The sequence below is a fragment of the Saccostrea cucullata genome, unplaced genomic scaffold (genome assembly GCF_032062105.1).
Source record: "Saccostrea cucullata isolate Sc308-1 unplaced genomic scaffold, CSIRO_AGI_Scuc_v1 ctg799, whole genome shotgun sequence".
NCBI lineage: Eukaryota > Metazoa > Mollusca > Bivalvia > Ostreida > Ostreidae > Saccostrea > Saccostrea cuccullata.
The window spans coordinates 59,222-73,736 of record NW_026918155.1 but is presented as its reverse complement, the minus strand read 5'-3'; the positions used below and the strand labels follow the sequence as shown (position 1 = coordinate 73,736).

General features: G+C 33.1%; 1 protein-coding gene across 2 annotated transcripts; it reads right to left on the bottom strand.

The window, feature by feature from the left end:
• Positions 1–301: 301 nt before the first annotated feature.
• On the bottom strand, positions 302–13,810 carry LOC134258341 (uncharacterized). Of its 2 annotated transcripts, XM_062740866.1 has the most exons (18): positions 13,643–13,810; positions 9,554–9,701; positions 8,916–9,018; positions 8,446–8,567; positions 8,086–8,206; positions 7,891–7,960; positions 7,084–7,287; positions 6,819–6,954; positions 6,325–6,459; positions 5,651–5,788; positions 3,891–3,965; positions 3,644–3,784; positions 3,175–3,381; positions 2,631–2,759; positions 2,165–2,446; positions 1,678–1,923; positions 1,359–1,475; positions 302–761 (listed from the first exon to the last, which is right to left on the bottom strand). In XM_062740866.1, the coding sequence occupies exons 1-18, from the start codon at positions 13,664–13,666 to the stop codon at positions 652–654; spliced, it is 2,508 nt and encodes an 835-aa protein (XP_062596850.1). In that variant the 5' UTR covers positions 13,667–13,810; the 3' UTR covers positions 302–651. The 2 variants fall into 2 exon arrangements, with proteins under 2 accessions (XP_062596850.1, XP_062596859.1); XM_062740875.1 differs by lacking the exons at positions 9,554–9,701; positions 13,643–13,810 and adding an exon at positions 9,302–9,379.
• Between the last annotated feature and the right edge of the window lie 705 nt (positions 13,811–14,515).

Sequence of the window (14,515 nt, the reverse complement as noted above, 5' to 3'; positions counted from 1 at the left end):
TTTTTAGTAACCATGGCAACACCGATCATTGAAATTAAAAACCAATGTACTATTCTATGTATCTTTGTGTAGTCTACTTGTGTGCCAAGTTATATTGAAATCAGACCAAAACTGTAGGAGGAGTAGCGTTTTGAAAAATTGTTTATTTACAAAAATGGTCTTTTTGAATAAAAATCTGTGGGTTTCAAATTTTTCAAAGATTATTTTCCGCAAACCATTATAAAACCATTATAAATTATCGTCATCTATTTATGTACTTCAATAAAGTCAAATCTAGTTACGTAGAATTAAATGGAAAATATAAAGATAAAATTCTTTATTGAAAATACAAAATAGTCAAAAACATAATTATTATTTATATTTACAAAATCTCTTTCATTAAGTAATTGATGCTATCATATTATAAGGAAAAAAAGCTTCAATATTATATTCAAATGAATAAACATATAAAGAATTGTTTGAAAATATACAAATTTTAAAAGTTAACCAATAGATTCAATCCATAAATCTTAAAGTTACAAAACATACTTTGTTATATTAAGCAAATACTTGCAATATTTACCATTCTTTCATTTGAATAAAAAAATATTAGAAAGAAAACAATATAAAGATATTAAAAAGAAAACAATATATCGTCAGTTTAAATGCTTTTTAACATACTTTGCATGACTTGTGGCAGTAGCGCAACATATAAGCGGCGTTGGAATTGCAGTGGTTGCTTTTAGCCCAGAGTGTGCAGAGTGTATGCTGGTCTGTGCAAACTGAAACAAAAAGAATCAGTCAGCTTCTGTCTTAATTATTTGATGGTTTATAATTTTACTAGGGATGATAGCGAGTCTGAGAGTACTCGACTAGCACATAGTCATACCGACTATTGACTATTTTTTTTCTATTGATAAATATTCAATTATAAATTTCAATTCAAGTTTATAAATAAAGAATTTCTTATCAGCTTATCTTTTTGGTTTCATAGAATTTAACCTTGAAATTGTCTTATGAGGATCAAATTATTTTTTTTACCAAGAATGACTACATATAATCTGAGCAAGATTCGACGATTCTTAACATTTTGTCTTTTTTTTGACTATTACAGAGTGACAAACAAATGATTCGAGAAATCTTCCTTTTTACCTTTAGAAAAAATCAGTACATTTTTTTTAGTCTAGACTAATCTTTATATAAGGTAGACTTCGTACTGAACCATACATGTAAAGAGCATTACTAAATGTGTATACATACACTGTTTCAGTTTTTAGACTACATTTTCAGAAAAAAAAATATTTTCATAATGTGTTCCATTACTTTTGTTAATTTATCTTAAACTATTTTTTTCAAACGAAAGGGAAAAATGGCTATACCTTCCTTGCAGTTGTTACAAGACTTTCTACATTGTACCAGAGCGTACACTGGGTTTGTGTTACACACTCCAGTTTTAGCCCAGGAAGGACAACTCTCGTTGAAGTCCTCACATGCAGCTGAAAAATAAAGGCATTTCATGCGATCCATTCTTATGAGAATAATTGGTTTACTAATCACATCACAATTTGGTGTTTACAAGTGAATTCTAAATTTTGTTGGTAGTAATAAAATGAAAGTTTGCCGTCACTATTCCAAACCCCACCCCTAACCTCCATCCCCAACACGTACACAATCCCTCCTCTCTAGCGACAGCCTTACATTGTTTTGGTGTATTCTCAGTCGTTGTTGAAGCATCGTACGACTCGTCACGCTGTTCTTTATCATCTACTACTACAGGGTCCCTCGCCCTCTCATTCGTGTCCTCTCTGGTTCCTTCCTCGCACTTGTTGCAGGCTTTCTGGCACATCTTAGACATATAAGATGGGTTTATTTCACAGTGACCATATTTTGCCCACGTTGCACAATCTCTGTCGTTGTGCTTATTACTGCAGTTTGGATCTGAATCTTAAAGTAGTATTCAAAATCATCTCTAAATATTTGAAAAAAATAGGTTTATGGAGACGCTACACTTATTTTTTTTCACCAGTACAAAATCCTACGTGTTTGATCCAAAACAATTGCCAAACTGCTTAAAAAGCTTTAATTTTAAATCAAAAATTTCATCAAAATTTTTTATACTAATACTTCGACCTCTTTTGACTTTTGCTTTAAAATTTCATTCATTTATCGTACTGATGTTACATACTGTCATCTTCATCATCTTCTTCGTATTTTTGTCTTGGTCTTCTCGTCGTCGCCGCACCATCGTTCACATGAACTTCTATGTCATCTTCATGTGTCTGATCAAAGTCATTATTTCTTGTGTTCTCGTCATCGTTGTTGTTGGTGTCATGTGACCCATCAAGTTCTTCACAGCTGTTACATGATTCAGCGCAATTCTTTCTCATCCATGAAGGATTTTTAAAACATTCTCTCTCTTTTGCCCAATATTTACATTTTTTGTCGTCATACAAATTTTTACAGCCACCTAATCAGGAAAATGATATAATGACTTAAGGTTACTTTAATAATTCTTTAAATATTTGTAGAAATGCATCAGATTTATCGATAAAGTAATTTTACTTAAATGTCCTACGATATCTTGATTAATTCTGTTTTGGAGACATAATATTGAACTAGAATACTGTATAATGATAACAAAAGTAATTAACCATCTTTGCATCTGCCACAAGATTCTCTACAATTTGGAATCATCCATTTTGGATTTCTTCTGCATTCATCGCGTTTTGCCCAGCCTGCACACTCTTGTGAATTGTGTTTATCACGGCATCCAATTACGACTGAAAACAGAGATTTATAATAAACTGGAGGAATGAGCACGCAAATAAGAAAAAATTCCATTTATGAATTTATGTGTATTGAATTTTGATGTAGCCCTTTGTGGTTTGTAACGTAACGATGTATTTCATGTGGATTTACAAGGTTTTACCCAATTTTTTCTTTGAAAATCTCATTCAGGGTTGAAAGAGCTTCTAAAGAATACATTAAATTGAACAATTAAAAAAACTTGTAAAAACTCGTTTAAATTAAAAAAAGATATCTATGTAATCGTAAAACATATCTATCATAAAGTGTTAGTTTCCCATTCCTACATGTACTTGGAACCCATTATTAGCATTAATCCTAATGGATGTTAGAATTAATTTTTGTATATGCATGTATTTGTCCTGATATGTTGTTACTATTTTTAACTACCATCTTCGTCATCGTCCCTGTTTCTGGGTATGTTTTCGGTGCCATTATCATCAACATCATCATCATCATCTGTTTCATCTGCTGCCTCACACAACTGACATGCTTTTCTACAGTTCTTATGCATCCACGTTTTCTTTGTGATACACTCTCCCTTCATCGCCCACTTGTTACAACTTTTGTCTCCTTCAATGTTGACGCAATTCTTCGCTGTAAATTATATGATATACAACAAGAAAATAAAGCTAATAAATAATTCTTTGAAAATGATTGTTCATTTCATCTTTAAATATTCAGACTGAATTGGTGTTTGATACACCTCCTCGAAAACTAAACAGTTTTAGAATTTAACATCTTGGCATATCTTAAATTTTCCCAAAATATCCAATAAAAAGTATTATATTTATATGAAGTGATCTTGGTATCCTTCCTACTTTATGCCATATCATTTGTAGTGATTATTTGAGCTTACATGGCGTTTCCTTCGGCCCAGAGTTACATTTGCCGCAGGACTTCTTACAGAATCTACCCATCCAGTTGGCATTTGTAATACAATCACCGTTTTTGGCCCATTCCTGACATTTATCATTCTTGAAGTGATCAACACAGTCACCTTTGAAGAAAATTAACAAGATTAACATGAATAACTAATCTTATTAAAAATGAATAGGTATGGTAAATTATTGTTTGTGTTTAAAATGTTTAAATTAATATCTTACTCATAGCCCAATCCCCTGGAAATAAGTTAGCAAACAATCCAAACCATTGCCAGGACCATGCTGCCACGTGGTTTTCTGAAGAATTAAAATACTTTCCAAATTAAAAGAAAGGCATTTTGTAAACACTCAACCTGCTCCAATTGTTAATAGTTGATATTTACCTTAGCAATTCACAATGACCTCTCACAACTCAATATAAAATTCTTTCAAATTGAAGGATGTCTCTCAAACGGACGGGTTTTGGTCCTGATGAAGGATAAGGTTATAAAAAAATGATAAACTGTACACCTTTATATTTTAAATGGAATATATGGAGATTACGAACAGTATTCAAGCTCAAAAGCCCATAAAACAATACAAAATAGAAGCAGACCAAACACGGACCTCAAATCATCAGAGTGCCACGTAGGAATGAGCATCCCCTGCCGACCGGTCACACCCCCCGTGTGTTCCTTGTCATGATCGGGAAATAACAGAAAAATCCATTGTCGATTCAGTGTGTAAATAATGAACTAACAATTAATATGAAAAACGTCAGTCAGCATTTGACTCAATGATAAATTGTATCTGTTGACAAGGTCATTGTATCAAACCCAGAACTTAAGAAATGATGACTTTAAACGAGACTGCTGATATTCTTGTTTCATCAACTTGTTTGTCAATAATTTATCTCGTTTTAGAAATTGTACACACCTAGAGCATGTTCTTGCGTATCGAATTAACTGAGAAATATAAACTTTGTATGCAGGTATATTGCTGCATAAGTAAGGGAAGATGACGATAGAAAAGTTAAAGTCATCACGTTTATACAAAGCTTCGTTGTTAAATTACCATTAATGTCATTTTCAAGTAAAACATCCAAATATGAAACAGATGTGTCAGACTATGTGGTATCTTTTATTTCAAGCTCACCGGGATATATCTATCGACATAAGAATGGAAATAACCATGATTATTAATTGACAGTACGTCGTATATAATATATATATATATATATATATATATATATATATATATATATATATATATATATATATATATATATATAAAAATGTCGAGTTGAATGCCACAGCAAGAGTTTTCCTCCTTTCATGTATAATATTTGGGACAAATTCTGCTCATATGAATAGGAAATAGGTATGCCGATAACGGGGAGCAATTGGTACCCATGGAAACTCCAACAGATTGTTGGAAGACCTCTAAAAACTACAAAGATATTGACAATCAGACACTCCAGCATCTTTTAGATGGCAACTTCAGAGTACTTGTGCGTACAATTAGAATGTTTTTAACATGAAAACTTGGAATCAGTTTTGTTATCCTTTTCATGAACTTTGAGGGTTTATATTTTTATAGTCCAATGCTCTACAATGTTTTTGCCAGGTCCTGATTTCGTATGTCGTCAATCTCTAAGGTTAAATCTGATTTTTCAAATTTTCATCATATTTTCATACACGTTGACTACCTTTGTGTACTCTGGTTCAGATACTATAGGATAGTTTTAATAGGTTATTTTACAGTCTTTGTAACAATCGTTTCTGTACTTACCTCCGGTCAGCTTTCTCCTCTTCGTGACCACAGACTCGACACACCCTCTTACAGGAAATTTAATTTATATCTTCACTATTTTCAGTAACAATCGTTTTTGTATTTACCTCGAGCTTCCTCTTCTTCGAGCCCACAAACTCTCAACACGCCCTCTTACAGGACTTCCTGTTTGCATTTGCTCTATTTTTAGTAACAATCGTTTCTGTAATTACCCCCAGCTTCCTCCTCTTCGTGCCCACAGACTCGACACGCCCTCTTACAGGACACCTTCATAAAGTCCGGATTAATGTCACATTCGCCTTGAGTGGCCCACACATGGCACTGCCAGTCGTTATAGGTATTGATGCAGTCTGGTGAAATGAATAAATGACTAGTAACACTGATTCCTTCTTCTATTCAATTTTAGCAAAGTAACGAAATGATTTTTTAAATTAATACCATATTAAATCAGTTTATTTAGCGTTGGTTAAATGTTGCATTTGCCTACTCAAATGTATGCCAGTGATTTTTTTAGGAACATTTTTGACGTTAAGTAAAGTTACAAACTAGTAGCATGAATTGTTGCAGGTTTAGCAACCCGCTAATCACAGCTTTAAGCTAAGGTGTTTCTTATTTATATGACTTAGCTAGTGAGAAAAATGTAGATGTTATATATCCAATGCCTTGAAAAAGGTAAAGAAGTTTACCTTCAATCAACACTTTTATCTCTTTGATACGTAACGTTAGTTCATAGATATCGACCAATTCTTCCTCAGGATATTTTTTGAATTAACATCGAGAATTGATACATGTACTGATAAATCACTTTTACCTCAAACTATTTAGTATTATTTTTAGTTTGAACTATAGAATTTAAGAATTTAGTACTAGATTGATATATTCTCACCACTGGGTCTGTTCGTCTTTAGGGTTTCTCCGGGATTCGGTGCTGTACACTCATCCGATCCATCAGGACATATGCACTTACAGTTCTGGTCCACGAATCCTCCTCGAATACACTTGATGGTTTTAGGACAATGTGCTAAAAATAGTTTGGATAGTATCGAAAAATTTTACAAACGGAATAAAGGACGCGTTTTAATAGAGATTACAAGAAGACTTGTAGTTTCAGACACAAGAATACGTGCATAAGCAAACTTTAATGCTGATTTGATTATATCCTCTTGCCATTGCTGCTCATTTAATTTTATGTTTAAATACATGTAGTTTCAAAGAACTTAACAAAAAAGTTCAAGACTTCCAGCTTTTCAATTATTTTAACAAATATATACATTCTTCTTATTATATTACTCCTAGTATTTCGATTTCATGATTAATTGTCTCATATTTCCTTAATGTGTTAATATTTTATAGATAATAAAAAAATTTAGATTATTGTACCTGCGCACTCATACATTCGGTTGACAGCTTTAACGTCACTGAAGGCTAGCTCTTTTTTCCACACTTTGCCTATTATGTCGGTTGAGGTTTTATTCTTAGGGCGGATAGTCGTAGACCTCCCGTCTGAAGAGAAAGCCTGCAAGGACAAACATTTAGTAAATATCCACTGGTATATTTTCAAGAGACATTCAACATTGTATTCAACTTGATCAAAAAAGTATTTATCCGGTGCCATTAAACTATATGTTTACATTCCCATGCCTACCGTTGTTCCATAATGCATAACAGACGTCAGTTCGTAGTTGACGTCATATTGGTTAACTTCTCTGGTCCTGTATTTCTGGAACCACACGCGCATGCTTGGAGCAACATTTGCAAATATGATGTCTATGTAGTCATCTCGGTTTGGAAGTTGGTGTTCGTGAACAAGACCAATGGCGTGGCCAATTTCGTGCAGGTAAAGTCCTTTCTTGATTAGTCGAATGAAATGAAATATACATAATGTATAAAGGTACATCGGTGATTCCTAAAGTGATTTATGATTATAGCTTGAAATTTTCTAGGAATATGAATATTCAGAGTGTCGTTTCATTTCACTTCGATATGTACATGTATTTGTCGAAAATCATACTCCAAATGCTGAAATATATAAGTTTATACATACATTTCAAACAAACTTTTGAACCTAACATACTTTTTGAATGTACATTTTAAGAATATATATATATTTACTGAACAATGGCGCAGAAAAAAGATATATCTGCAATTTTTTTTAAGTTTCACATTATTGATTTGTATTTTCTTTTCTAACATATACATGTTGTTGCTTCCTTTTGCATAAAATATAGTATTTTGTTAACTTTAAAAGCGTTGACTGACGTTTTCACATTTAACATTTAACATTTAACGTTTTAAGAATCTGAGATCAATTCCCACTGATTTCTCCAAAATGTTTTTTTTAACCGTTGACATGCTTTCACCAGAACCCTCTTATTTCACTTAATGTTTTTAACACTGAAGGCATGGTTCAAGGCATTTTGAAAATATATAATGAACATGTTCTATTTCTTACCCATCGGCATCCATTGATATCTAGATTTAGGATTTGTTCTCCTCCAACCATTCCAAGTTGTGAATTGCATCTAGATATAAGAGGTTTTCAATGATGATTTATTATAATAAACAATTTCTAGCAATCTCAATCTAGCACTTCCATTATCCTTTATTATTTTCATGTACGCACGTATAATAATTATAAAGGGCCTACCCGTGCCCATTCTGAATGCGAACAAAATTGACATCGCTGCTCGTTTTTTCCCGGAATTTGATGCAGGTATACTTTTCCCATTCTCTCATTGCTGTTTTCATGATGTACAATTCCTTTGTTGCTTTTTAAATAAAAATGTAAGAAAAAATATATTTTTACGTACAAAGATCTTCGAGAATTATTCAAACACTGAAACCACAAATGTCTAATGAACATCCAACATCCAAAACTGTGAATATGTTAATATAATGAATTGACGCCATTCGGAATTTTAATAGATGTATTTTTTTTCTGATTTTCACTTTAATTTCAAGTACAAAAACACCCAATAAACTAATGATATATTAATTAGTAGCTTACTAAAGTGTCCATTTGCAAAAGTATAAGGCATGACCCCATCTGTCCATCGTAGGTCTGTTCTCCTCACTGCTTTCCTTTTCTTTCGCTTTTGTTCAAAATATGGCATCATCTCTAAAGAACCACTAGAGTAAAAAAATAGAAAGTATAACACAACATCTTTTCCTTAATGATCTACAATTAACATTCTGACCAACTAGAGAAAAAAATAAGCTATTTGGTTTCTGGAGCAACGGACATAATTTGCATACAATGTCAATAACAATGATTTGATTACATTAAATATGATAAACATAAAGATAAAATCAAATTAATTTCTACAGAAATGCCCTTGTCACTTAAGTTTTTATCTATTTATTTAAAAAAACGAATAAATGATTATAAGATTTTTGTACTATTCTGGTGCACTGTAGAAGAGTTGATACTGTATATAAAGTATATAAAATAGATAAATGATTATTAGATTTTTGTACTATTCTGGAGCACTGTAGAAGAGTTGATACTGTTCCTCCGTTAGGTTCATATCCAGTTCTGCCAAAATATTTCCTCCAGGGGTGATCATCTTCTGAGCAGCTACTGTAAAAGGAATAAATAAAATGAATACTTTTTCCAGTCATATCACTTGCAAGTACGTAATGTTAATTCAGTGTGCTATTGGTGTGCAATGAAACATTCTTATACATGTACATAATTTTCTAGGTTATGGGGTTCTCAAAGTGATTAAAGTTTCCTTCGACTTTTTTTGTAATTTTTCTGGACATTTTATCAACAGCTAATTCCACAATTGTGCAACCTAAGTATAATTCTGCACTAATATTCCTGGTAACAGTCTTCAGTGTCAACATTTTGCCATACTTACGGTCGATCCCTCCTAGTGCCTGGGTGATGATTTCGTCTATGGTTAGATCAGTGTATTACTTACGGTCAATCCCCCCTAGAGCCTGTGTGATGATTTCGTCTATGGTCAGATCTGAGTATTACTTACGGTCGATCCCTCCTAGAGTATGAGTGATGATTTCGTCTATGGTTAGATCTGTGTATTACTTACCGTCGATCCCTCCTACAGTATGAGTGATGATTTCGTCTATGGTCAGATCAATGTATTACTTACGGTCGATCCCCCCTAGAGCCTGTGTGATGATTTCGTCTATGGTTAGGTCAGTGTATTGCTCCACACCCTCTATGTTCTCGGGGGAGATATCTAGCTTCTTCAGCTCCTCCAACATTTGACCAGAGCACCCAGCGGCCAACGCCAACGTCTACAATAAGTCTTGCATCTATATATTGACATACATTACTTTTCATTATGTTGGTAGTTTCACGTTTTATCTCTGGGGATGATTTCTTCAATCACATAATTATACAAAGTAGACGTTGAATATGTGTGAAGAAGAAATGAAACTATTTAGAAATTGTTATTCCTTTTTTAATTTGAATATTTCCCAAATTATCTTAATAGCAAATCAGAAAAATGAAGATGGGGTTCCACCATCTTAGGAACAATGTCATCATTTAAATACTGTAGACAATTTAATGTACGCGTTCACAAATTTTCCGAAATTTGTCGCGTACTTAATATAAATGTAAGGCATAAAGTGACAGTCTGTTTAATTTTCTACACGCGGATTCCAAAATTCTTTTTATGACCCCGTGGAAAAAAGTTCGTTTACAGTATCAGAAAATGTAATGGAACGTGCTGCTCGTTTTTCCGACTTCTTTTAGAAGGAAATCAACGAAGCAGTATATGTTGTAATTCAGTTCACGAAAGGTGGGTAATACATGTAGTTTACTTAAAGGAGATTGAATAGCATAGATCTGCATTAAGTCACCTTTTAAAACCCTCAGTAATCATTCAGTTAACTGAAAGGTGCAGTTTTAACTGTGATCTTGCAAAAGTAAAACTAATGCCATTTCATTTTGTTCAGCAGCATGGCGATGGAGAATGATATGGAGATAACAACAGTATTCAATATCAAAGTCCATAAAACAATACAAATTATGAGCAGAGCAAACACAGACCTCCGAAACATTAGAGGTGGGATCAGGTGCCATGGAAGAGTGAGCATCCCTTGCTGACCGGTCACACCAGCCGTGTGCTCCTTGATAGGGAAATAACAAAAAATCTGTTGTCAATTCAGTGTATGAATAATGGACTAACAATTAGTATGAAAAACGTCAGTCAGCATTTGTTTCAATGATAAATTGCATTTGCTGACAAGGTCATTGTATCGACCATAGAATTTACAAAATGCTGACTTTAAACAAGGCTGTTGACATTTTTGTTTCATCAACTTGCTTGTTAATAATTTACTTCGTTTTAGAAATTGTTCATACGTAGAGCATGCTCTTGCGTATCGAATCAACTGAGATATATACACTCCGTATGTAGGTGATGAAGGTATATTGCTATATAGGTAAAGGAAGTTGACGATAGAAAAGTCATCAGCACGTTTATCATATAGCTTGGTTGTTAGATTACCATAAGCGTCCCTTTCAAGTAAAATATCCAAGTATGAAACAGATGTGTCAGACTGTGGTAACTTTAATCTTAAGCTCGCCAGGATACTAGTATATCGTATCGACGTAGTAATGGAAATGACCATTGTTAATTTACAATACGTCGTCCATATATATCTAAATGTCGAGTTGAAGGCCACAGCAAGTGTTTTCTTCTTTTCACGCATTAGATTTTGCACAAATTCTGCTTCATATGAATATAAAATAGGTCTGCTAATAACTGAGCGCAATTGGTACCCACGGAAATTCCAATAGATTGTTGGAATACCTGGTCTCCAAAAACCACATAGATATTGTCAATCAGAAACTCAAGCCTCTCTTTGATGTCAACTTCAGAGTACTTGTGTGTGCTATCAGAATGTGTTTTAATAATAATTTTGCAAATTGACTTCTCTGGAATGAGTTCAAGAAGGAAGTGTGCAATACTTTTAATTTCTATATGTGAATTTGTACACTTCTTTTGAAACAATTTTTGATGAAAAAAATCTGGAATTTTTGTTTTGTAATTTTTGTACATTTTTCTTGGAATAATGCAAAGATCATCAAAATTTGATATCTTTTCGAAATTCCTGGTAACGCATGCTGATTTTTGTCTAAGAACATGTGATGGCATTATAAGTTTAAATTTAGAATATCTTGAAAAATTTTCAGTAGGTAAGGTACCTTGCGTATGTCCTTAACAAAATAATTTTGCAAATGACTAATGGCCAGGTAAGTGAATTACGAGTTCCATTTTTATTGAAAAAAGCAGCTGTCAATGATATAAAAAAAGCCTGGACTTTAATTTATCGTGGGGTATGGTTGTGTATAAAGTTGAAAAGTCGTAAGTTTTTAAGCTGTTGATTTTGGTAAAATCTTGAGTATCCACATCTGATTCACACCACTCCTTGAATATATTGTAGCACAGTACTCTTAAAGTTTTTCCTTCACTGCTGTCAATATCTTAGTGAGGAGTAACGAAAGAGGCTTGGTAGAACATTTACTGGAACCCACGATATATCTTTGTTTGTAAGGATTTTATGAAGTTTCGGAATCCAATACATGTAGGGTAGTTCAAATTCATTTTGGCTCTGCGGAATATTAAAAAAATTTAAAACTGACAAGATTTTGAAGAATTTCTTCCTTAGAAAGGGAAGTATGAGTATAAGTAAGATTACCACTTGTAGATTTAAAACCAAGTTCTTCTAAAATACAATTTATATAATGAGCCTTACAAACGAAGACAATGTTGTTGCCTGCTTTGTTTATAGGAATCGAATTATGACCATCGGCGTATTGCATTGGGAGTTACTTGGAGAATTCAAACATACTTTTGATATTGTTAAAACCCATCAATGCATTTACAGATGCATTCATTTATAATTTTCTCTTGCATTCAATCTCTGGCTGGGGGTGGGATGGGGTGGGGGTCATGAAACTTATACAGCTCACTTTTGATATCAATCTCGCTTTCACTGAAGGAATAACTAGTGGAAAGTGAGACTGAGATCAAAAGTGAGCTCGTCTAAGTTTTATGACCCCCAGGCCTTAGGTTTTCGTTGGCCGAGTTTGCTCTGGATCTGCTTCCGATTCCGATTCGTATTATTTCAATGGACTTTTACTCTTTAATACTGTTTGTTATCTCCATGTTTCCTTCTGCAGTATTTTCATATAAGTCGACTTAAATTCTATAAAACTGATCAAAGTTTGCAACCTTTTTCCATGGTTTTTTTGCAAAATAAATTTGTTGAAAGACGCTCCAAAATTTCGTTCAGACAGTAATTTCAATTTAAATCAGAAGAGAGTGAACACATTGAACAGTCATCAACACCTTCATGTAAGACTAAATTTAGATTAACTTTCCAAAAACTCTAATAGGGAAGGAATTTATTGTACATCTGCAGTAGTGAATTGCCTATGGGCAGAATTAGTACGTAATAAATTATATAATTGTTGTTAATTAATTATTATAATAATACATCATTATAGCACACAGAGAATAACTATTTTTCTCTAAGATGTATCATCAGGCAGTGGTTTTCATCAAGAAGGACTCATTTCCTGTTGTAGATTTTCCTCTTGGATGTTAATTCATTTGTTCTAGATACCTAAGTGCATCATTAATTGCAAGTATAGTCTAAAATATGTATGCCAATGACACAGACATGTATTCTATTTCGTTGGCATATTTATAGATTTGATTTTTGGGACCACAAAAGTGTCCTCATTTTACATGTAGCTTTAACTATGCCTTTGAAAAAAAAAAATTGGTTATATTTGTTAACTAATACTGATAAGATTTTTTTTTTATCAAATAGAAAATGCTACCATAGGGAACATTCACATCTGTGGTTATGATGTTCCAAACTGCACAATGCTGTCACATACCTGGGGTATTTATACAATGGATGTTAATAGATTAATACATGCATAAGTATCACGCTTTCTATCTTTAAACAGTATACATGTTCAATATTTTGTGCAAATTAGCAAATAAAACCTGTTTATGCATTAAAAATATTTAAGAATTCAATGGCTGAGAAAAAATAACAAAATGTTTAAAAAGTCCAGTAGCTTGGATGCTTCAGAAAACCGAAATGTATGGGAGAGAGGAAAGCACGTGCAAAAAAAGTTTTACAATTAGGAAGCATCTACATTATCTTTGAAAGATACTACATATCAATACGTATTGTAACACACTTACCGTTAAAACCAGCAGCTGAAACATTGCTGTTATATCACTGGTATATCGACATGGACGTTGTATTCGATGACTGTGGAAGGAAGAGAGATTGGTTTTTGTATAGTTGTCGACAGGACGACAATGACGGAAAACGCTTCAAACAAAAGCACTTCTTCAAAGTGCTCTCGGTACTTTTTTTCTTTAATTGGGTTATGTTTTCATTTTGAAAGTGAACCGTATGTGGTTGACACGATGGTTGACTTGAAGTGGATAAAGTAATGACCATGTGCATTTTCTGAGTCGGTTAATTTTAGATCATCTTTTGATTACTCCATCGAAGGGATTGTTCTCAAGGAAACCGATTCCTGAATGCTTCACATCTAAAACATCAAAGCTGGGGAAGAGCTGAAAAAGAAACACTTTAAATCCAGAATATGTGTGATTCATATATTTAAATAAAGTACATTTATTTTAGAAAGGAAGAGCATTTAAAAAAAGTATCGTCCTTTTTTTACACTCTGTACATCTGCCAATGAGAAGTAAACTTCGGATCCCCTGTGAACAGGTCACACCCGCCGTCCGTAGACAATGCGGTAAAAATAAATTATCAGATATCATTTCGTTTTAATTTTTTCAACATTAAAACGTCGATTCAGTATGAATATCATTGCCTTATCACATGTATCAATCTACATGAAAAATGTCAGTGAATATTCGACTTGTATATTGTATATTTGCAACAAAATGTTTGATATCTTGTAACATCAACTTTTATAAGTAGAAAGTTTTTATACTCAAAACATGCTCTGGTAAATAGGATCAATTGGACAACATTCATAAAGACTATTATATTCAAATTTTGGTATATTTCTACATGTATGCACATGAGAGAAG